Genomic DNA, 22,317 nt, shown 5'->3' on the forward strand with positions numbered 1-22,317 from the left:
GTCATATTTCTCATTTATTGAGCAAGCTAAATATGATCAATATTTATTATTTTCAGTAACTTATATTTTCAAAAAAAAATTAATTTTATAATGAAAGCATATTATTTTTATACTGAATTAGATTTCGCGCATATCATAAGACTAGTAATACATAAATTCCCGTAATGCATGTATTACTTAATACCGTCAACCATACACTATCACTAATTATGCAAGATAACTTCTTCTTCTTTTATGTAGGCAACCAAATACTGCATTATTCCAAATATCAACCAAACGATCCTTTAACGTATTGGGAAGTTTTGGCCAACCAAATCGTCCGAATGTTCCAATTTTTGAAGGAACTTCTAATCACAATACATATCTTTAAGACAAACAACATCCAACTTGAGACTTCTAGAGAATCATTTGGCTAGTTTAGGAGGAGTCTATGAATTTTAGATTGTTTATTATCTGCAAAAAAAAAAAAATCACATAATATGATAGTCAAGTAGTCAGTTCAATTTAAACGTTCATAATTACGAGTTACAAGGAACCCTAAGTTAGCATATCTGTCAAGATAAAGTGGAATTCCTCTGATTCAAAGAGGTGATGATAAGTCGATAAGTCTATCTCAGATTACATGGAACTCCCCGGTTTTCATCTAAAGCAAGTCGTATTTAAGCCAACCAAACATGAGAAAATTAATACTACTTATTTTCATTTTATCCTTGAGCCGAGGGACTCTAGAAACTGTCTATCTTCACAGGTAGGGATAAGGTACATATTACCCTCCACAGACCCCACTTGTGGAACTATACTGGGTATGTTATTGTAGTAAACACGGGAAAATTGGAAAAAAATTCCACCCTAAGATTTTTATAGTTTTAATTGCAAACATGATGAAATTTTTCGGGAAACATGTGCATGCTGTGATGCTGAGATGATATAAAACTTATTTTTGTTCTCTGCTTTTCCTTTTGTGGCTCCTTCGGGAAAAAAGATTTCTTTCCGCACAGCAATCAGTTTCTGTGCCCATAAAAAGACAACTATCAGATATTATATCACTCAGTGTTTCCACAATATCAGCATTACTAAATTCAAACCTCACAAAGAAATTTTGAAAGACATACCTTAATCAGCACTATGTGTCTCACTGTCGGCGCCAATATAAACATTTTTTTGATCTTTGATCAGCTGCAGTTTCTCAATCTCCTCATCTTTCTGAGATATCGTATCCTTAAGAGAGACAACCTGGAAGATCAAAAATTACAAGAGACTCCAATTCACACCCTACAAAGTAAAGTTAGTCTGCATATCATGTCTCTCATTTTTCTTGCAAACGCAAAACCAAATGGATAGGCATAACATATAGGAGAATAGAGCTGCATAACTCATACGTCGATTGGCTTGTTTTCTCAGCCTTAACCATTTAGGTAATATGATGGAGCATAAAATAGTTTTTCATTTCTAGCACAGAAATTGAAAATATTTAATAAGTATTTCAAGTTAAAAGAATACCTGCTCCATTAAATCTCTTACATCTCTGCCCTCTTTACTACTTCGAGCAGCACCTAACTCTACTCCAGATACTCTTTCAGCAAATTTTAACGTGCTCATGGTTTCTGAATATGAACCAACTTCAGGATTTAACTGCACAAACATAAGTGTCTTGGCTTGGCCACCTGTACAATAAAATCAAATAATAAGTGTGCAACCGCCGAGCACATTAAGTTGCTGCCATGTGACCAGGAGGTCACAAGTTAGAGCCGTGGAAACAGCCTCTTGCAGAAATGCAGGGTAAGGCTGCGTACAATAGACCCTTGTGGTCCGGTCTTTCCCCGAACCCTACTCATAACAGGATCTTAGTGCATCGGGCTGCTCTTAACAGCCAAGGACATCAAGTTGTTGCCATGTGACCAGGATGTCATGGGTTCGAGTCGTGCAAACAGCCTCTTGCAAAAATGCAGGGTAAGACTGCGTATAATAGACCCTTGTGATCCGGCCCTTCCCCCGACCCTGTGCATAGCGGGAAATTAATGCACCGGACTGCCCTTAACAGCCGAGCACATTAACTGTTGAAATATCTCCAATACTACTTGCTTACAATTCATAAGTACCTAATGAAGTCTGAAGGAGTTGAGTCAGCTTGCTGTTTCTGTAAGGGACATGAGCATTTTTTTGTGCCAAAGCAGAAATGACATCTCCTAGGGAAGATAACGACTTATTTATATGTTGTGCCTCTTTCAGTCTATCTCCTGTCACCTCAGAGCGGTCTACTCTTTCACTTCCAGCGAGATCCACCAAATTAAGACTACTACGCATGGATGAACCACTCTTTATATCCATCCCACGAACATGAACAGTGACAACGCTGTGCACGTATTTTAGTTAATTTATTAGTGTATACTATAGAAAAAGCCCCCATCATAAAATGAAAAAAGAGAAGATATGTACTTTAAACTACAAAGTATAGAGATGAACTCTTAAAAGTTGTTATAGGTAACCTGTGTGATCGACTGCTTCTTTCATTTAGGGCAGTGGAACCTTTTGCTCGATTTCTTAATCCAATATCCATCAAATCTAAGACATCAGAGGTCCTGTTTACTGGATGCATGCTCGCTTCAGGAACAACTAAACCGTTAGGTTGGGAGGCGGATACTATCCCAAGTGTGTGCAAATCAAGGAAAACAGTTAACGAAAATCATGTTATATGCAAGTCGGAGATGGTCTTCTGGTAATTATTGTAAATGTAAGACAAAGCAGTATCAGCAAAGAGGAAGGAAGGATATTTCTTTTGTGAACTATCACTTGAGAGTAAGTCACGAACTTGTTCGTTATATATTTCTATCATTTGAACTGTAATTTCATATGTGAAGGTGCTCCCTCTCATTTGAGAAATTCTGAAAAGATCATTTAAAGCTCGATAATTGACACCCAAATTCTCCTCAGTCGCTTTGTCTGGGCCAGTCTGGAGGTCAATTTAATTTGACATCAGGAAAGTGAAACAAATATATACACATATCTAACAAAATTATATACAGAAGTTCTTACCATGGTGTATGTTTTTCCTGATCCAGTCTGACCATAGGCAAATATACATACATTATATCCATCAAGCACAGACTGTATCAAGGGCTGAATATCCGAATAAACCTCAGCTGTAAAGAGTTGGAACGGTGAATTCATTTTAGAGTTCATTATATATGCTGAACCGAGATAAAAGAATTACTAATTAAGATCCGCAATTATATGGAGGAATGTGAAAACCTTGTGTTGCAGCTGGACTGTAGACCTTATTAAACTTGAAAGACCTACGGCCTTCCTTTCCTTGTTTGGAAGGATTTACAACAATAAGCTCCCCATTTTCTCCAATGTATTCAACAACTGATTGTTTTTCCTTTTGTCCACGAAGGAATGGCCTAATCCGACAATATACTCTGATATTTCCTAATTGAAAAATAACCATAAGTAAATAAAAAGGACAGGTAATAAATTTCAGTCCTCAATATTATCGCACCTTTTAGCTCCTGCACCTCATTGTGCAGTTTGCGATTCTCAGCAAGGACTGTGGAGTAGTGTGCAGCTGCATGTCCTAGTGCTCTAACTTTTTCACCTGCAATTGAAATTTGGTTCCATAAGGAAAATCCATTTAAGTCAATATTAAAACTAGTGCTGATATCTTATACTTGTAATGCAATCAATAAACGACGTTATTATAACACTTCAAGCAGCTGAACTGACCTAGTTGATTGAATTCCTCTGCATAGCTCTTTTGTGTTTTTACAACTTCTTGCCTTATTGACTGAGAAGAAAACCTTAGTTCCTGAACATTCATCGAGGTTCAAGTCACACGTGCTACAACACTGACATTTCAGAAAAAGATAGAAATAAAAGAGATCAAGCATACACGAAGTGCGCCTAGCTGGAATTCTGTAAATATTTGGTAGATATGCTCCTTTTTGGTCCAATCCTGAGATTTTTCTTGAGAAAATGTCTCAAGTTCCTTTATCCTATTTCTTGATTCTGTCAAAAGGCTCGTCGCCTCCTTCAACTTCTCCTCGAGCTCTTTTTGGGCTTCTGTAGCCTTTTTGTCCATTTCTAGGGTGTGTTGTTCATATGATTTCTTAGATATTTCCATTTCTTGCTTCAAAGCTGCGATTTCTTGCTTATGATCTTCCTTCTCTTTCAACTCGTACGATTTCTTAGTTATTTCCATTTCTTGCTTCAAAGCTACGATTTCTTGCTTATGATCTTCCTTCTCTTTCAACTCATACGATTTCTTAGCTATTTCCATTTCTTGCTTCAAAGCTGCAATTTCTTGTCTATGATCTTCCTTCTCTTTCAATTCATATGATTTCTTAGCTATTTCCATTTCTTGCTTCAAAGCTTCGATTTCCTGTTTGTGATTTTCCTTCTCTTTCAATTCATATGATTTCTTTACTATTTCTAGTTCTTGCTTCAAAGCTGCGATTTCTTTTCTATGATCTTCCTTCTCTTTCAATTCATACGATTTCTTAACTATTTCCAGCTCTTGCTTCAAAGCTGCGATTTCATGACCGTGATCATCCTTCTCTTTCAATTCATAGGATTTCTTAGCTATTTCCAGCTCTTGCTTCAATGCTGCAATTTGATCATCCTTCTCTGTCAATTTAGGCACATCCTGCTCCTCGTTTTTCTTTTTCTCCTCCATTTTGTTTTTCTCATTCTGCATGTGATTTCAAAAAACAAGGAATAGTAAAATTAAAGATTGTTGAAAAGAATGGTGACAGCTGAAATTTTTTAGGAGTATCTAGTCTTTGACATCATATTCTTTGCAATCAATAACAAATTTTACTTGACACAATTAACGAACAAATTCTAGGAGAAACTTGTAATCATAAGCAAAGAGATTGTTAATCTAAGCAAGTAATGATAATGTCCGCAACCTCTGCACCATCCCACAAGCAAAAGCCAACAAATGGGAGAAAGCATAGGTGGTTTAATGCCCAGGATATCAGTTTTGTATGATTTATAGAGTTAAATGTCACGGGCTTAACTTTTTCCGTACGCTAGCGGCACCAAACTGCCCGTGCGGCATCTGTACTCACCCCGCACTACAGGCAATCCTTTCCTTTTCCCAGGTCTTCTAGCACGATCCTGTGCCTGTGGTGGAGCTTGCCCAAGGGGCTTACTCCAACTGTGCCGCCCATATGATGTCTAGGCTCATAGCCTTGACTAGCTGTGGCGCTTCTCATCTGTTGGATCTTATCCATGCGCACACCTGGGGTTGGCAAAGGACACATACGTCCTCGCCTAGCATTGAGCAACGCTCTCCCGTGAACTGTCTAATGCTCAAGCTTGGAACTCGCCTCGTGCATCCGCACCCAGCTTGTGCTTCGCCAGAGTAGGACAACCTTTAATCCTTGGCCTTTGTCATGTGCATCTTTCGTAGCATGCCTGCCTTTGTCTTATGGCATCACCAATCATAGCCCTCGCGACATACTTCCATCCCGCATAGTGCAGTGTCGCCCCACAACTGCACGTCTAGGCCTACGGACCTTTGCTCGCCTAGCTGAACCCAAGCTAAGCTCACAAGTCGACACATGAGGCCCCTGAGAAAGGTGCGTCAAGTATCCAATCGGCACGGAGGTCTTCATCCATCATTTCAATAGCCCGCAGGGCATAACCGTCCCACATGTCAAGCCTCCAGTACCCGTTTGGTGCCCAACGCGAGCCCTAAGGCGTCGCGCCGTCCATAGAGTTCCCAAACTCGTATGGATACCTTAGACACTCCTTTGAGATGTCCAGGCAGGCCCTTGAGGTTCTTCCCCAAGGTAGCTCACTTGGTGCGGCTGACTGGCAGCACGCACGGGAGAGGCAGGCTGAGCTTCAACACCTATACCCCCCTTATATATGCTTAAAATTAAAAAGCCCAAGATTCAACAATCGTTTAGTTCTGGCCAGAGAATCATAATGGCTCTCCTTCGAGCATATATAAGGGCATACTAGGAACAAGGCCTACGACCGAGATGCCTAGATTCCCGCTAAGTCTCTTGGCACACTTAGGATATGCAACACAACATGTCCTGATGGTTGTTGCCTCATACATAGTCCTTTTGCCGGATGTTCCTTCACAATACTTTGTCAGTGCACGCCGCCTACGCGACTGACATTCGTCCTGGTACATTGTAGCACGCAGAACTCATGGATGACATTACCCCCAAAATGCAGGGTGTGACATCCTCCCACACTTAATCTGTCATCGTCCCCGATGACACAACAATGCCCACGATAACCCGGAGTCTGCCCCCTCAGGGATGTGCACCGGCTCCCTTAATCTTTGTGGGTCGGACTTCCTCAAAGTCCTTCTCAAAATGGAGTCGTGCCCCTTGCACTTCTCCCCCAAGTATCTTCCAAGCGTGCCTCTGCACTTCACCTCTTATCGGTGTTCGCTCGGAAAGTGCCTCCGCACTTGCACCCTCTGGTGTCTAACTTTGTGGCGACCCACACTAGTCAACCACACCATGACCCTCACGGCCTTCATACGTCCGAAGCTCTTCTCTCAATGGTAAGCACATCAGCGTGCTTAGACGTAGCTCGCGCAGTTCAGCAACTCGCGCAGCCCTTTTCTCGCCCTCATTGCCTTGGAAAGTTTAGTTCACTTCAGGACTCACAATTCTGTACCAGCGCCTCTGCATAGGCGGATCCTCCCACACTCAAGGTGGAGGATACTTCTTAATGTACCTGCCCCCTTTTGGCATATCAGCTCGCTCTTTGGGACGTACTCTTGGTGAGTATGGCATTCTCAAAGTTATAGCCTCGCCGCATTCAAGAACAAAGCTCTTTGTTTTCCAACTGTCACTTCCTCAGCAAGTACCCAATGCTCCCGGTAGTACCTCGTACTCACTCTATAGACAAGAACCCTCTCGGTTCTGCTAGCACGGCTTCCCGGTTCGGTGTGCCTCGCACATGGCCCCATCTCAATGGTCCTCGATCATTCGCTGTACTCCTTTCTAGAATGACACCTTCTAACTTGGAATCCTGCTCAATTCAGGAGCTTCGATATTTCCTTCGAATTCGTCTCCTCACCTTGGCAATTCAGCACAATGCCTCTCCATCAAATGGTTCGGCTCTTTTCCACAATCTTGGTGGCTGACTCCACCCCATTGTGACACACATGCACTCCCGCTAAGAAGCCTAGTATAGGTCCTTCTTTGTGGTTGTTAAGGGACTCTCCTGCCATTCATCGCAACCCTTGATATGGCTAGGTACATCTCAATGCCCTTAGGCAGTCCGCAAGTCTATCCCTCGGGAAAGACGCTCAACTGATGCGTTGCTCGCATCCTCGGCAAGATCTCTGCACGATCATGCCCTTTGTTTATAGTCTATGGCTCACACTCTTTGCAATATGGCTGCACGACCTGGCAAACATGGCCCTTTCCTGACCACCCGACTCATCGGCAAATCATCATATTCAACTGAAGCACAGACTTACGAAAGAAACTGGGCTTGTCCATTTCCTTCGTCAAAATGGCCAACAGCTCCAACTTGCTGCTTAACATGAACAAAAACGCCTCAACCTGACAAGCTTCCAATGCTACTGAACCCTCATGGTTCAAACGGTATTCAACCCGCGCAAGGAACACTTTCAGTCCGTTTGACATTCCTTACCATGCCTTGCTTAGCAAAGCTGCTAACCAACTGTTGACAGAGTTTCTGACACACTGTCGGATCATCACAATCAAGACAATTGAGCTTCTGCTAATCGTCTGTCCCTTCTTGTGGAACTATCTCAACAGCATCGCACAATGGCTCTCTTTTCAAACCAAATGTGCCTATATAGATTCCTCTGAAAACAGCACCCGCTGTACGGAAAACATCCCTTACGATATCTCAATCAAATTAGGATGCCCTAAAATCACCTCCCAAGACACAGACGATGGCGGAAACAGCGACTATGAAATGGCCTGATTCTGTAGATCGAAGTTCATGGCTGACAATGCACATTCTAGCTATAACTCACGCAACCGATCCCTTCTTAGACTAGTAGTATCGGGTTCTCGATCTCTGGTGGCATATGAACATCAATCTCTGCTTCAATATGATCTCCACACTGACATCCAAAATGCACTTGCCATCTCAACTTCTGCTTAGATATCATTTGTCATGGCAGAATATGGCCTAACATTGCTCTGATACCACGTGTCATGGGCTTACCTTTTTCCGTAAACTAGCGGCACCAAACTGCTCGTGCGGCGCCTGTAGTCACCCCGCACTACAGGCAAGCCTTTCCTTTTCTCAGGTTTTCTAGCACGATCCTGTGCCTGTGGAGCTTGCCCAAGGGGCTTACTCCAACTGTGCCGCCCGTATGATGTCTAGGCTCATAGCCTTGACTAGCTGTGGTGCTTCTCATCTGTTGGATCTTATCCATGCGCACACCTGGGGTTGGCTAAGGACACATACGTCCTCGCCTAGCACTGAGCAACGCTCTCACGTGCACAGTCTAATCCTCAAGCTTGGCACTCGCCTCGTGCATCCGCATCCAGCTTGTGCTTCGCCAGAGTAGGACAACCTTTAATCCTTGGCCTTTGTCATGTGCATCTTTCGTAGCATGCCTGCCTTTGTCTTATGGCATCACCAATCATAGCCCTCGCGACATACTTCCATCCCGCATAGTGCAGTGTCGCCCCACAACTGCACGTCTAGGCCTACGGACCTTTGCTCGCCTAGCTGAACCCAAGCTAAGCTCACAAGTCGACACATGAGGCCCCTGAAGAAAGGTGCGTCAAGTATCCAATCGGCACGGAGGTCTTCATCCATCATTTCAATAGCCCGCAGGGCATAACCGTCCCACATGTCAAGCCTCCAGTACCCGTTTGGTGCCCAACGCGAGCCCTAAGGCGTCGCGCCGTCCATAGAGTTCCCAAACTCGTATGGATACCTTAGACACTCCTTTGAGATGTCCAGGTAGGCCCTTGAGGTTCTTCCCCAAGGTAGCTCACTTGGTGCGGCTGACTGGCAGCACGCACGGGGGAGGCAGGCTGAGCTTCAACACCTATACCCCCCTTATATATGCTTAAAATTAAAAAGCCCAAGATTCAGCAATCGTCTAGTTCTGGCTAGAGAATCAGAATGGCTCTCCTTCGCGCATATATAAGGGCATACTAGGAACAAGGCCTACGGCCGAGATGCCTAGATTCCCGCTAAGTCTCTTGGCACACTTAGGACATGCAACACAACATGTCTTGATGGTTGTTGCCTCATACATAGTCCTTTTGCCGGATGTTCCTTCACAATACTTTGTCAGTGCACGCCGCCTACGCGACTGACATTCGTCCTGGTGCATTGTAGCACGCAGAACTCATGGATGACATGACCCCCAAAATGCAGGGTGTGACATAAAGCACACAAAAGAGGAGGAAATAAAAGGCAGAGAATGCAAACGTATAGCCCAACATACTGAATATTGAGATAGCAATGCGGCAGAGGAAGCCAAGGAAGGGGAGCCTTGGCGTAACTGGTAAAGTTGCTGCCATGTGACCAGGAGGTCACGGGTTCGAGCCGTGGAAACGGCCACTTGCAGAAATGCAGGGTAAGGCTACGTACAATAGAACCTTGTGGTCCGACCCTTTCCCGGACCCCGCGCATAGCGGGAGCTTAGTGTACCGGGCTCTGCTGAAGCTGGTTCATGACAATCTGAAATGCAGAAGAGTAGAATGTGTAAAGTTAGAAACAAGGGAATAAGATAAAAGTCACAGACTTTGGAACTTTTCCTAGATGGGAAGTCCATAACTACCTGTGTCTCTTCACTAGTCCCAGTTGCAAGGGCTTCTAAGACTCTGATCCTCGACTGGTATTTCTCTTCACGAGTCTTATATAGATTGTTTTGCTGCAGACATTGAAAGAAATATTATATGAACCATATTTGCTGAAAAGAGAAATTGAGAAGACAGTAGCTATATATTATACCGTTCTAAGATGTTCCGCTTGAGTGGATATCCGACGCTCAATTTCTTGCACCACTTTTCTCAATAGGCATGCTACACGCTGACAGATTAGATAACCAACTAATGCATTTCATGTAAAACAGAAATTCTATGAATCAATATGTGTATTTCAAGCGCGCACTTGAGGTATCTCGCCATTCTTCCGCTCAATGCTTTCATCAAGAATCCCATTGACAACACTTAGAAGTGACTGTGTTGGGGCAATCTGAAAGCAATAAAAAATGAAATAAGGGAAAATAAGTATAAATTCAAATCCCAGGTATAGAATTTATCCAACTAACAAGATAGCTTCATTGACAAAAAGGGACTTGTTACTAACATCCAAACTGTTAGATTTCATCATCTCTGAAATCCTTGCAGCAGGAATTTCAGTGTGGCTCCCTTGTTTAAGCTGAAATACTTCGTGGAACTTATGTCCGACGTGATCTAATAATGCAGCTGATGGCTCTACAAAGCTCAGAAAGGAAAATTTAACAGCCTGAGAAAGGGAACATGGCTTGTGGAGTAGCGAGAGCAAACAGTAAGATCACTACTTTAACAATGGATTAACTTTTTAGTACAAAGAAGAACACAGTATGATTGACGGTTCCAAAGCAAATATCAAACAATTGTGCCATGTTTTAACATTCCATTATGTCGCATAGTACATGGTCTGTAATCTACACAGCAATTCAGCTGAAGCAGTTCAATATAGTTATGGCCCTTTTTCTCTTTAAGGGGGAGATTTTGGTTTTGGTTATTGTATTTGGGAGGAGAATGAAACAACAATACCTGCCATTACAGGACTTCTCAATGCACGCTGGAATTTTGAATCTGATCCGTTCTTCTGTCGTTCTCCTGGGGATGGAGAAGACTGAGTTCTTGAAAATTCTTCTCTGTATAAGACATCGCCACATCCAAAATTTTCTCCCAACAATTTCCATCTTCTATTTGCATCAGCTCCAGAGTTACCAGATAATACTGTGCTAGAATTGTGTCCTCCATTATTCGGCGTAAATTCTGCCTGAAGTGTTAAAAGGCACCCCACCACTATTTTCATAGAACCCTGGACAATATATCAGTGTCAGAATATCGAAAACAGAAAATAGATGGCACTTAGATTGCATAAAGGTAAAGACGGATAACACTTTTAATTTGTGCATATGGAAAAAGTTATACAACAAATATGGCCGGCAAAATTAAGACATACAAGCACTTTTGATAATCATAAGTAAACATGAAGTGATCAATATATGTTAGTTAGGACACGACCACGAGTTTATAGTCATGCTATTAACCTGTTCCAAATCTGGTGCCTGAAACCTGGGCATGCCCATTTCATCCATAGCTGACAAAAACCTTTTAATGTTTTCTGATCCCACCTCCGGAGAGTGTTCTGAACCACCACACTAGAACAAACAATACAGTTAAATCAACAAAAGAAAACCATCCTTACTCCTTCATACTGTAAAATCAAAAACGTTATAAACTACCTCTGCTCTCAGCTTATTCAATAATTGGCATAAGACGGTACCATCAACTAAGAAAGCTCGCAAATCCTCATCAGAAGCATTTATTGGGAAACGCAAGTGAGGAAGAACATTGTTTAACCATTCTACCAATTTTGCTCGTTGCCTAGCTGTAGAAACAACAAATTAGAAGAATTAGCCAGAACAAGAGTTTGATCAGAATTACATGGATTGAATGTTTTGCCCATTCAGCCTCACCATTATTACTTGACAAAGGCTCAAAGACGTCCCCACTACTGTAAACACTTGAGCTGCTCCGTCTACCATAATCTTTGGCAACGCGATCCAGAATGGAATTCATGATAGTGCAACATCTGATTCAGAAGATATCTGCATCACGGAGAAGCAGAAATGTTGGATCAATATATCTCTGGACTAATAAAGCAGAAAGAGTTGCATCTTGTTCTAAAACTTCTAAGACTAAGCCGTGCAATCCTAAAATGACTACGTATAGTCTCCAAGTGAATAAATGGATCAAGACATATAATGTGTTAATGTAATAGGGAGGAGGGGCAAAATGACAGGAAAAAGGAAAAAGAGCGAGAAAAATTTATGAGGAACAAGTATATGCATTCTACAAGTCTTTCCAAAAGCCTAATGAGACAGACAATTCAAAAGAATTCAAACTCTTGTAGTAGCTGCATTCTAGCACATAAATAAAAAATAGTTAGAAGAACCAAAACCAAATACTGATTACTCTACATTAACTGATGCAAGCTGGGTGAAAAAACCGACTAGATGAATTTGCAGAATTCAAAAATTAAAATGAGTTGGTCACACAATCTAACATGATATAGAGTCGGAGTTCCTGGACTCGAGTCTCGTCACCAAACATAAGCCAAAAAAAAAAAAAAAGTATCACGCAGTTGGCGGAAGAAAAAATGACTCGGGGCAACTTGTGAGGTGTACATGATAGGACCAAACCTATTGTTGTATGTGAAAGTAGACAAAACAAAAGAAAGAAAAATCAAAAAGAGATGAAAATATGATGTAAGCGCTTACATCGACATTCTTATGATGTAAGCGCTTACCTCGACATTCTTATGATGTAAGCGCTTACCTCTGCAGGGCATTCAAATGCCTATAAATAGGGGTCTACATTTTCATTTGTAGATCATCCCAAAACTTCTTCTTTCTCTCTTCAATTAATAAACAGCTATTCTTTGTGTGGCCGTGGAGTAGGCAAAAATTACCGAACCACGTAAATCTTGTCCTGTCTTGTGCAATTTATTGCTTTTCTCTCTTAAATATATGTTTCTTTCTATTAAATTGACACGCTTCCCAATAACTGGTATCAGAGCACAGACAGTGTATTTCTGGTAGAAAAATACAGTATTGGTGTAGGTACTATTCACAAGAATAGTGCGACATTATTGATCATCGTTACTATTCACAAGCACCATCGGAAGAAAGGAAGGTTAAGATTGACAAGTTCAATGACAAAGATTTTGGATTCTGGAAAATGCAAATATAGGACTATTTGTACCAGAAAAAATTACACTTACCTCTGACCGAGGTGAAACCGGAGACTATGTCCAAAGCGGATTGGGATCTATTAGATCGCCAAGCTCTTGGTGTGATTCGTTTGACGCTAACACGAAATGTGGCGTTTAACATCATTAACGAGAAGACCACTACAGGCCTGATGAAGGCGTTATCAAATATGTACGAGAAGCCATCTGCTTCAAATAAAGTCTATTTGATGCGTCGATTGTTCAACTTAAAGATGACAGAAGGTGGATCAGTCACGGAACATATCAATGAGTTTAATATAATATTAACTCAGTTGAGTTCTGTTAATATAACAATTGATGACGAAATCAGGGCATTGATTCTACTATCATCTCTACCGGAGAGTTGGTCTGCAACAGTAACTACAGTTAGCAGTTCATCAGGAAGTACCAAACTCAAATTGAAGGATATTAGAGACTTGGTTCTAAGCGAAGATATTCGCCGAAGAGAATCAAGTGATTCCCCAGGATCTGCTTTTAGTACCGAAAGCAGGGGGAGAATCAACCAAAGAGGATAAAGTTATGATCGTGGCAGATCAAAGTCAAGGAGAAGAGGACAATCCAAAAATCGCAAGGACATTACTTGTTGGAATTGCGATAAAAAGGGTCACTACAATAGCCAGTGTAGAGAACCAAAGAAGAAGAAGGAAGAAAATTCAGCAAATGTAATTGCTGAACAAGTCGGTGATGCACTAATTTGTTGTGCAGACAGTCTAGTCGAATCTTGGATTCTGGACTCAGGTGCATCCTTTCACTCTACATCATGCAAAGAATTATTGCATAATTATATTGCTGGAAAATTTGGGAAAGTTTATCTAGCAGACGGCGAACCTCTCGAAATTGCCGGAAAAGGTGAAGTTCATATGAAGACTTCACAAGGCACGCCATGGAAATTGCAAAATGTACGACATGTTCCTGGCCTCAAGAAAAATCTAATATCTATGGGTCAGATTGACGGTGAAGGATATACAACAACATTCGACAACGGATCGTGGAAGAAATTTGGTTGTGGCACGGGGCTTCAAAAGGGGAACACTGTATGCAACTGCAATACACAGAGATACTATAGCAACAGTTGATCATGGTCGTGATACAACATTGTGGCACCGGAGGCTCGGGCATATGAGTGAGAAGGGAATGAAGCTTTTGGCATCCAAAGAAAAGTTGCCAAATCTAAAACATGTTGAATTAGGTTTGTGCGAAGATTGAATTTACGGGAAACAAAAGAGAGTTAGTTTCTCAAAGGTGGGAAGGACGCCAAAGAAAGAGAAGTTGGAACTAGTGCATACAGATGTGTGGGGACCAGCTCCTGTAACTTCTCTAGGAGGCTCACGCTATTATGTCACCTTCATTGATGATTCCATAAGAAAGGTATGGGTTTGTTTTCTGAAAAATAAATCTGATGTGTTTGTTACCTTTAAAAGATGGAAAGCTGAAGTTGAAAATCAGACAAGTCTAAAGTTAAAATGTCTGAAATCTGACAATGGAGGAGAGTATGATAGCCAAGAGTTCAAAGCATTTTGCTCGGAGAATGGGATCAGAATGATCAAGACAGTTCCTGGAACACCAGAACAAAATGGTGTTGCTGAGAGGATGAACAGAACCCTGAATGAATGAGCCAGAAGTATGAGAATACATTCTGGATTGCCGAAGTATTTTTGGGCTGAGGCTGTTAACACGGCAGCTTACCTCATAAATAGGGGACCCTCTGTACCGCTGAATTTTGAAATTCCTGAGGAGGTATGGACAGGAAAGGAGGTAACTCTCTCACATCTGAAAATTTTTGGTTGTGTTGCTTATGTGCATGTAAACTCTAATGATAGAGATAAGCTTGATCCTAAAGCAAAGAAATGTTTCTTTATTGGCTATGGTGATGATAATTTTGGTTATCGGTTTTGGGATGATCAGAATAGAAAGATCCTAAGACACAGGAATGTCACATTTAATGAAAATGTGATGTATAAGGACAAGCTTGAAGTAGAACCAACCAACACCGGCAAACAGATAATGTCTGAAACAGTTGAGTTAGAAGAAATCTCGGAAAATGAAGTGGCTAGAGGGATTACAACTGATTCTGAAATTGATGATGAAGAACCAGAAGCCGAATTTGAAGAAGAACTAGAAGTCGAACCTGGATCAGAACCAGAACCGGAACCAGAGATAGAATCAAATGCATAACCAAATCTGGAATCAGGACCTGAATCAAATTCGGATTCTGTTACTCATGAACCTAAATTGAGGAGATCTAAAAGAGTCACGAATGCTCCAGATAGGTTAACTCTCTCTCTTCACTATTTACTTTTAACTGATGTTGGAGAACCAGAGCATTTTGTTGAAGCAATGCAGGTGATAAACTCTGATAAGTGAAAGCTAGCCATGAAAGAAGAGATGAATTCTCTTCAAAAGAATAAAACATGGATACTTACGGAGTTACCAAAAGGAAAGAAGGCATTGCAGAACAAGTGGGTGTACAGAGTCAAGGAAGAGCATGATAGTAAGAAGAGATACAAATCACGATTAGTAGTAAAAAAACTTTCAGCAGAAGGAAAGAATTGACTACACCGAGATCTTCTCTCCTGTAGTCAAATTAACTACTATCAGGTTGGTGCTAAGTATCGTAGCTGCAGAAAATTTGCATTTGGAGCAGCTAGATATTAAAACTGCTTTCTTGCATGGTGACCTTGAAGAAGACATATACATGAAGCAACCTGAAGGTTTTCAAGTTTATGGTAAAGAAAACCTTGTGTGTAAGTTGAAGAAGAGTTTGTATGGTTTGAAACAAGCTCCCCGACAATGGTACAAGAAATTTGATGGATTCATGCATAAAAATGGTTTCACGCGATGTGAGATGGACCATTGTTGTTATATCAAAAATCTTGATGAATCATATATCATTTTACTGTTGTGCGTTGATGATATTCTAATTGCAGGATCTAGCATAAATGAGATCAATTTGGTCAAGCAACAACTGGCGGAGGAGTTTGAAATGAAAGACTTAGGACCAGCTAAGCAAATGCTTGGGATGAAGATTAGCAGATATAGGTCGGAGGGAACCTTAAAGTTGTCTCAAGAAAAGTACATACAGAAGGTACTAAGCAGGTTCAGTCTTCACGATGCAAAGACCAGAAGCACTCCACTCGGAAGCCATCTAAATTTGTCAAAGGACCAATCACCTAAGACAGACGAAGAAAGGAAGTACATGTCCAAAGTTCTGTATGCTTCAGTTAGAGTTGTCAGCAGATACATGTCAGATCCAGGAAAGGAGCATTGGGAAGGTGTAAAATGGATATTGCGATATCTCAAAGGCACCTCATGTATGACACTTTCTTTTAAAAAGAGCAATATGATCTTATAAGGTTTTGCTGATGCAAATTTAGGCGGCGATCTGGATAGTCGAAAAAGTACTACGGGCTACGTGTTCACCTTGGGTGGTACTGCTGTTAGTTGGATGTCCAGACTTCAGAAAAGTGTTGCTTTATCTACCACTGAAGCAGAGTACATGGCAATCTCAAAAGCTGGAAAAGAGATGATTTGGCTCAAGAATTTTCTTAAAGAGCTAGGTAAAGAGCAGGACAATTGTGAGTTTTTCAGCGATATCCAGAGTGCAATTCATCTTGCCAAGAATCCAGTGTTTCATGCAAGATCGAAGCATATCCAGTTGAGGTATTATCATATCCGAGAGTTGATAAATGATGGAACTCTTTCCCTGCAGAAGATACCAGGATCAAAGAACCCATCAGACATGTTGACCAAAGTTGTCGGTGTTGACAAACTGAGGCTGTGCACTGCCTCAGTTAGCCTTCAAGACTGATAGCGTGAAGGCGCCACCAGAGAATAGCAAATCTTTTTTTTCTTTCTTGATGTAACATAGGTTTGAGGGGGAGGTTGATAGGACCAAACCTATTGTTGTATGTGAAAGTAGACAAAACAAAAGAAAGAAAAATCAAAAAGAGATGAAAATATGATGTAAGCGCTTACATCGACATTCTTGTGATGTAAGCGCTTACCTCGACATTCTTATGATGTAAGCGCTTACATCGGCATTCTTATAATGTAAGCGCTTACATCGGCATTCTTATAATGTAAGCACTTACATCGGCATTCTTATGATGTAAGCGCTTATCTCGGCAGGGCATTCAAATGCCTATAAATAAGGGTCTACATTTTTATTTGTAGATCATCCCAAAACTTCTTCTTTCTCTCTTCAATTAATAAAGAGTTATTCTTTGTGTGGCCGTGGAGTAGGCAAAAATTGTCGAACCACGTAAATCTTGTCTTGTCTTGTGCAATTTATTGCTTTTCTCTCTTAAATATTCTTTTCTTTCTATTAAATTGACACGCTTCCCAATAATACATTGGTAGAGCTATAATAAATTAAATAAAAGTTCCATTTGTCTAACAAATTAAACTTTCAGATGAGGTGGTCACAAAATAACCTTGCAATTGCATAAGTAATCAACCATTCTGCTGCAATTTATTCAACCAATTGGACGCAATCAGACTATCAGAGAGGTCATTTGCCCAAAATTCAGGACAAAAAGAAGATTAACTCAACTCAGTAAAATCTTTCACCGCTATTTCTTTTCCGAGATTCGACTGCATGGAGGTTTACATACAAACGTGGAATCAAGAACACAAAAGTTCCAGAATATAAAAACAAGCATTATCAAGCACAACACATAAAACAAATCCACGAATGAAATTAAATGGCTAAAAATCAGCGTATGAAGTAGAATTTCAAACAGAAAAAAAGACTGAAATTGTGAAGAAAAGAAGAACCTGTGAAAGTGCGGAAAGGCATAACCTATGCACGTTCTTATTTATTTAGAGAATATCAACGGGAGTAAGCGTCATTTTGCTATTATCAATAGTGTTTAATTTTTTTGTAGTGAGATGATGTTAGTATTGGAGCTTTCAGTTAGTATTGAATTCCGTGTACCGTTGGATTTCTGTGGAAGGTTGAAAACCTGACCGCTTTCCGTTTAAGTAGGAGATCTCAGGTCCATCTTTTTCCTATTTTTATCTTTTTGATTCAGTGCTGATAGGGGTTCGTTATATGATCTTAACAATAATTAATCACCTTATGAGATGTTACTTTTCTGTTTTCACAAGAATTAATTTGTTGGATTTTTCTTTAAGTGACAAACTTACATACGAAAAATTCTATTCTTTTATTATGAGCCAACAACGAAAGTTACACAAAAATTATTTCAGCTTTTGACATATGGATAGTGGGTACATTTTTACACTTATAAATACAATTTTTTTTGTAGTGCTCTGTGCGAGAAATTTGTAGGTGGTTCAACTGATTCACCATTTGAAGAGGAATGTCATGGCAATATACAGAAAGTTCATGCTCGGAGAAACAATTCAATAGTATGGTGAGAGTTATTAGGAGATGCGATCAAGAAAATAAAGGCCATCATAGAAAAGAGCAATCATTAAGTTAGGGGTTAATTTCACTCATGGTCGTTCAACTATGTTTCGATTTCACTAAAGTCACTCAACTATTTTTTATCACTTAAAAAGTAACTAAACTTTCACATTGTTACTTAAAAGTCATTTTGGCTCAAAACCCTACCATAAATATGGCATGGCATAAGATTTAATGAGAAAAATTCAAAAATAAATACCACATAAGCTTAAATGGACCATACCCACTTTAGATCCATTTCTCCCTTAATGTGATTTGACCCATAACCCAAATGGATTTCAGATGGGCTCTCTGGGAAATTTTATCATTCATGTTGGGACATTATTAAGGAGGACCTATTACTAATAGTTGTTGATTTCTTTGCAGGTAACCAAATTCCAAAGGCAATTACTCACACCTGTCTGACCCTCATTCCTAAAGTGGACAACCCTTAAGCTTTTAATGAATTAAGGTCTATTAGCCTTAGCAACTTCTCCTGCAAGATTATCTCTAGCCTAGTGAAGATCCCTCCTTATCAAACAGGTTTTATCAAGGGAAGATCCATCATTGAAAATATTATGATGACTCAGGATATGGTCCATAATATTACAAAGCCCTCCATCCATGGGAATGTGGTTTTTAAAAGTCGATATGACTAAAGCATAAGACAGAGTCTCATAGGAATACTTGTGCAATATTATGAAGCATTTTGGGTTCAACGAAGCCTGGATTGATATTATCTGGAGGCTTATTTCTTATGTCTGTTACTCTGTAAATATCAATGGAAGTAGACATGGATTTTTTAATTCTACTAGGGGTTTAAGATAAAGGGATCCTCTATCTCCCTCTCTCTTTCTTATTGGGTCTGAACTTCTATCAAGATTAATGGTATCTTTAAACAATCACGATTTTATTCCTTTTTCGATTGATAATTGTAGTCCTATTATATCTCACATATGCTATGTTGATGATACAATTTTGTTTTCCTCAGCTGAACCGGAATCCTTGAAGATGTTGATGGACAAGATGGAGACTTATGAAAATGATGGGCTTAAGGTCTCTTAGTCTATGTTTTGATGATCTAACAAACTTTCTGTATAGAACCAGATAAAGGACTTGATGCATGCCTGGTACAATAATTCAGCAAATGGACTCAAGATAATCTGGGCAGTGTGCCTTTGGATTCACAAGAACCAGTTTAGGGACCCGATCCCTTGGTGTTTCCCTAGAAGTATAAGTCAACTCTACAATTGGAAAGCAACTACAGAAAGTGACTGTCTGTAACTGTGTACACTACAGTGAAGGAGTCACTTCCCATTAGGAAGAGGCGTATACCAACCAAGAATAGACATCATCCTTAGGATGTCTTTTCAAGTATAAGAACATGGTATAAGGCAACAAGATATTTACTTGAGCATTTAGTGATATTCTCTTAAACATTGAAGATCTGATCCAGCATTGAAGTCACAAGTGTGTCAAGAATAAGAAGATAACTCCACTACGGACCAATTTCACTATGAGTCTATGTGTGTCCTTAGTTGAGTTGTAATCTTGTGTTTTGTTCTTCATTGTAACTCATATCTTTCTTTCTTAGAAGCTTTGTTTTAGGAAACTCAAAATCATAAACCAACTGAGTTTGTGTTGTGACTAGAGTTAGTCATAGGTTGAAGTCTTTGTAACTAGTGAGTGACAAAGTGGTTTGTGATAAGTGTATTACAAGTTAAAGTAATTGAAGTCTTTGTAATAGAGTCATTACAAAGTGACTTGTAATAGTGTAGTTACAAGTTAGTGAAGTTGAAATCCTACCAGTGTAGGTCGTAGTTTTTGTCCCCTTGAGTTGGGATTTTTCCACGTAAAAATCATGTGTCTCATTTACATACTATTTCAGTAGTTAGCACTGAGGGAACTAATATAGGACCAGGTCCCTATATAGTTGGTGGACTCATATAAACTATCAATTGGTATCAGAACGAGTTCTTTCTAAAAGGTTAACACCTAGAAAGGATCTTAATGGCTGCTCCGCCTAACTTTGAGGAAGGATAATCAACCTACAGGCCTCCTAGATTCAATGGGCAGTATTACGGCTGGTGGAAGACTCGTATGCATGATTGTATAATGGCAGAAGACTCCGAGATGTGGGACATCATTTGTGATGGTCCACATGTTCCTATGAAGAAAGTTGGAGACTCTAGAGTGATGGTGCCGAAAACCAGAAAAGAATACAACGATATTGATAGAAAAGTTGTTGAGAAGAACTTTCGTGCCAAGAAGATCTTGGTATGTGGTATAGGACCTGATGAGTACAATAGAATCCCAGCATGTCAATCTGCCAAGACAACATGGGAAGCATTGCAAATGGAACATGTAGGAACTACTCAGGTTAAACAGTCTAAGATTGACATGCTCACCACCGAGTATGAGCTTTTCAAGATGAAAGATGATGAGTCTATACAAGATATGCACACTAGATTCACATCTATCATAAATGAGCTTTATTCACTTGGAGAAATTATTCCTAGAAACAAGCTTGTAAGGAAGATTCTTAGTGTTCTACCTAGCTCTTGGGAGAGTAAGGTGAATGCCATTAGTAAAGTTAAAGATTTACAAGCTCTAACCATGGATGAGCTGATTGGAAATTTGAAGACATATGAGATGAAAAGAAAGAAAGACAGTGAAAGAAGAAAGCCAAAGAAGGAGAAGAACCTGGTACTCAAGGCTGAAAACAATGACTCAAGTGAAGAAGATAGTGATATGGCCTATCTCACTAAAAGATTTCAAAAGATGGTTCGAAGAAATGGTGGTATACCAAAGAGGGGCAGTTCAAGTAAACCAAGGAACTATGATCTCTGTCACAAGTGCAGAAAGCCAGGGCATTTCATCAAAGACTGCCCACTTCTGAAACAGGAGCATTACAAACACAACTCTAACAAAGCAGCAAAAAGGAACCTGGTTCCTAACAAATGATTCAGCCGAAAAAGTGCAGTTGACAATGTTGTGAAGCAAGCTCTTACTACATGGGGAGACTCCTCTAGTGAATCAGAAGGGGAACCAGATGCAGAAAACAGTCCCATGATGGCAGTGGAAAATGAAGCAAAGGAATATGATTCATTGTTTGCACTGATGGCTCAGTCCAATGATGATGAAGAGGATAACAATGATGAAGTAAATTTTAGGGATGTTTAGAGAAATCTGAAGTCCTACTCTTCTAAGAAATTAATGTCATTAGCAAATGTTCTAATTGATGCATATTATAGTCTTGGTAATGATAAGGATGCCCTGGCCATAGAGCTAGGAGATGTTGAACAATCTAGAGATGATCTGGTGGTCTGTGTGGTTTATTTAAATGAGACCATGGGCAGTTTTGAAAAAGAAAAAGAAGTTCTAACTGAAAAAATAAATAGTGTAGAAAATAAGAGAGATGACTTGATGGTAGTGGTTGTTGACTTGAAGGAACTCATAGAGAACCTTAGCAAAGAAAAGAATACTCTAGCATAGAAAATTCCAGCTACTGAGCAAGAAAGGGATGACTTTTTGGTGATAATCACAGGCCTAGAGGAAACAATTGAGAGACTCAAATCAGAACATAGGCCTGTAAGTATTGAGAAAGGGAATGAAGTAGCTAGTGAGACACACATCAAGCTTGAAAAGGAATTAAATGATGTGAAAACTAGTCTATGTGGTGAACTTGAGAAATATAGGCAACTTCAAACTGAATTGGAGAAAGTAAAAATTGATCTTGAAAAATCTCTTAAGTGGACCTGGTCCTCAGATGTTGTCAATGCCATGTACTTCAACAATAGTGGACACAGGTAGGGAATTGGATTCCAAAAGGAGAAAAATCCTTACAACCCTCACAACAAGTATGTCACTATTTCTGATAACTGGTTTTGTACCCAGTGTGGGAAAAACGGGCACTT

General features: G+C 40.1%; 1 protein-coding gene across 1 annotated transcript; it reads right to left on the reverse strand.

Annotated features, from left to right (window-relative positions):
- Nucleotides 1-675: 675 nt before the first annotated feature.
- On the reverse strand, nucleotides 676-18,033 carry LOC107811983 (kinesin-like protein KIN-14K). The gene is made up of 22 exons (XM_075241283.1): nucleotides 17,767-18,033; nucleotides 11,675-11,806; nucleotides 11,441-11,586; nucleotides 11,246-11,356; nucleotides 10,740-11,013; nucleotides 10,288-10,415; nucleotides 10,090-10,173; nucleotides 9,931-10,008; nucleotides 9,758-9,850; nucleotides 9,628-9,657; nucleotides 4,627-4,687; nucleotides 3,890-4,170; nucleotides 3,724-3,805; nucleotides 3,500-3,595; nucleotides 3,250-3,429; nucleotides 3,034-3,140; nucleotides 2,772-2,950; nucleotides 2,487-2,651; nucleotides 2,100-2,353; nucleotides 1,501-1,664; nucleotides 1,113-1,233; nucleotides 676-1,008 (listed from the first exon to the last, which is right to left on the reverse strand). Exons 2-21 carry the CDS (start codon nucleotides 11,775-11,777, stop codon nucleotides 1,114-1,116), a joined length of 2,736 nt encoding a protein of 911 aa, XP_075097384.1. The 5' UTR covers nucleotides 11,778-11,806; nucleotides 17,767-18,033; the 3' UTR covers nucleotides 676-1,008; nucleotide 1,113.
- Nucleotides 18,034-22,317: the final 4,284 nt, after the last annotated feature.

This window comes from Nicotiana tabacum, chromosome 20 (assembly GCF_000715075.1).
Source record: "Nicotiana tabacum cultivar K326 chromosome 20, ASM71507v2, whole genome shotgun sequence".
In the NCBI taxonomy this organism is placed as follows: domain Eukaryota; kingdom Viridiplantae; phylum Streptophyta; class Magnoliopsida; order Solanales; family Solanaceae; genus Nicotiana; species Nicotiana tabacum.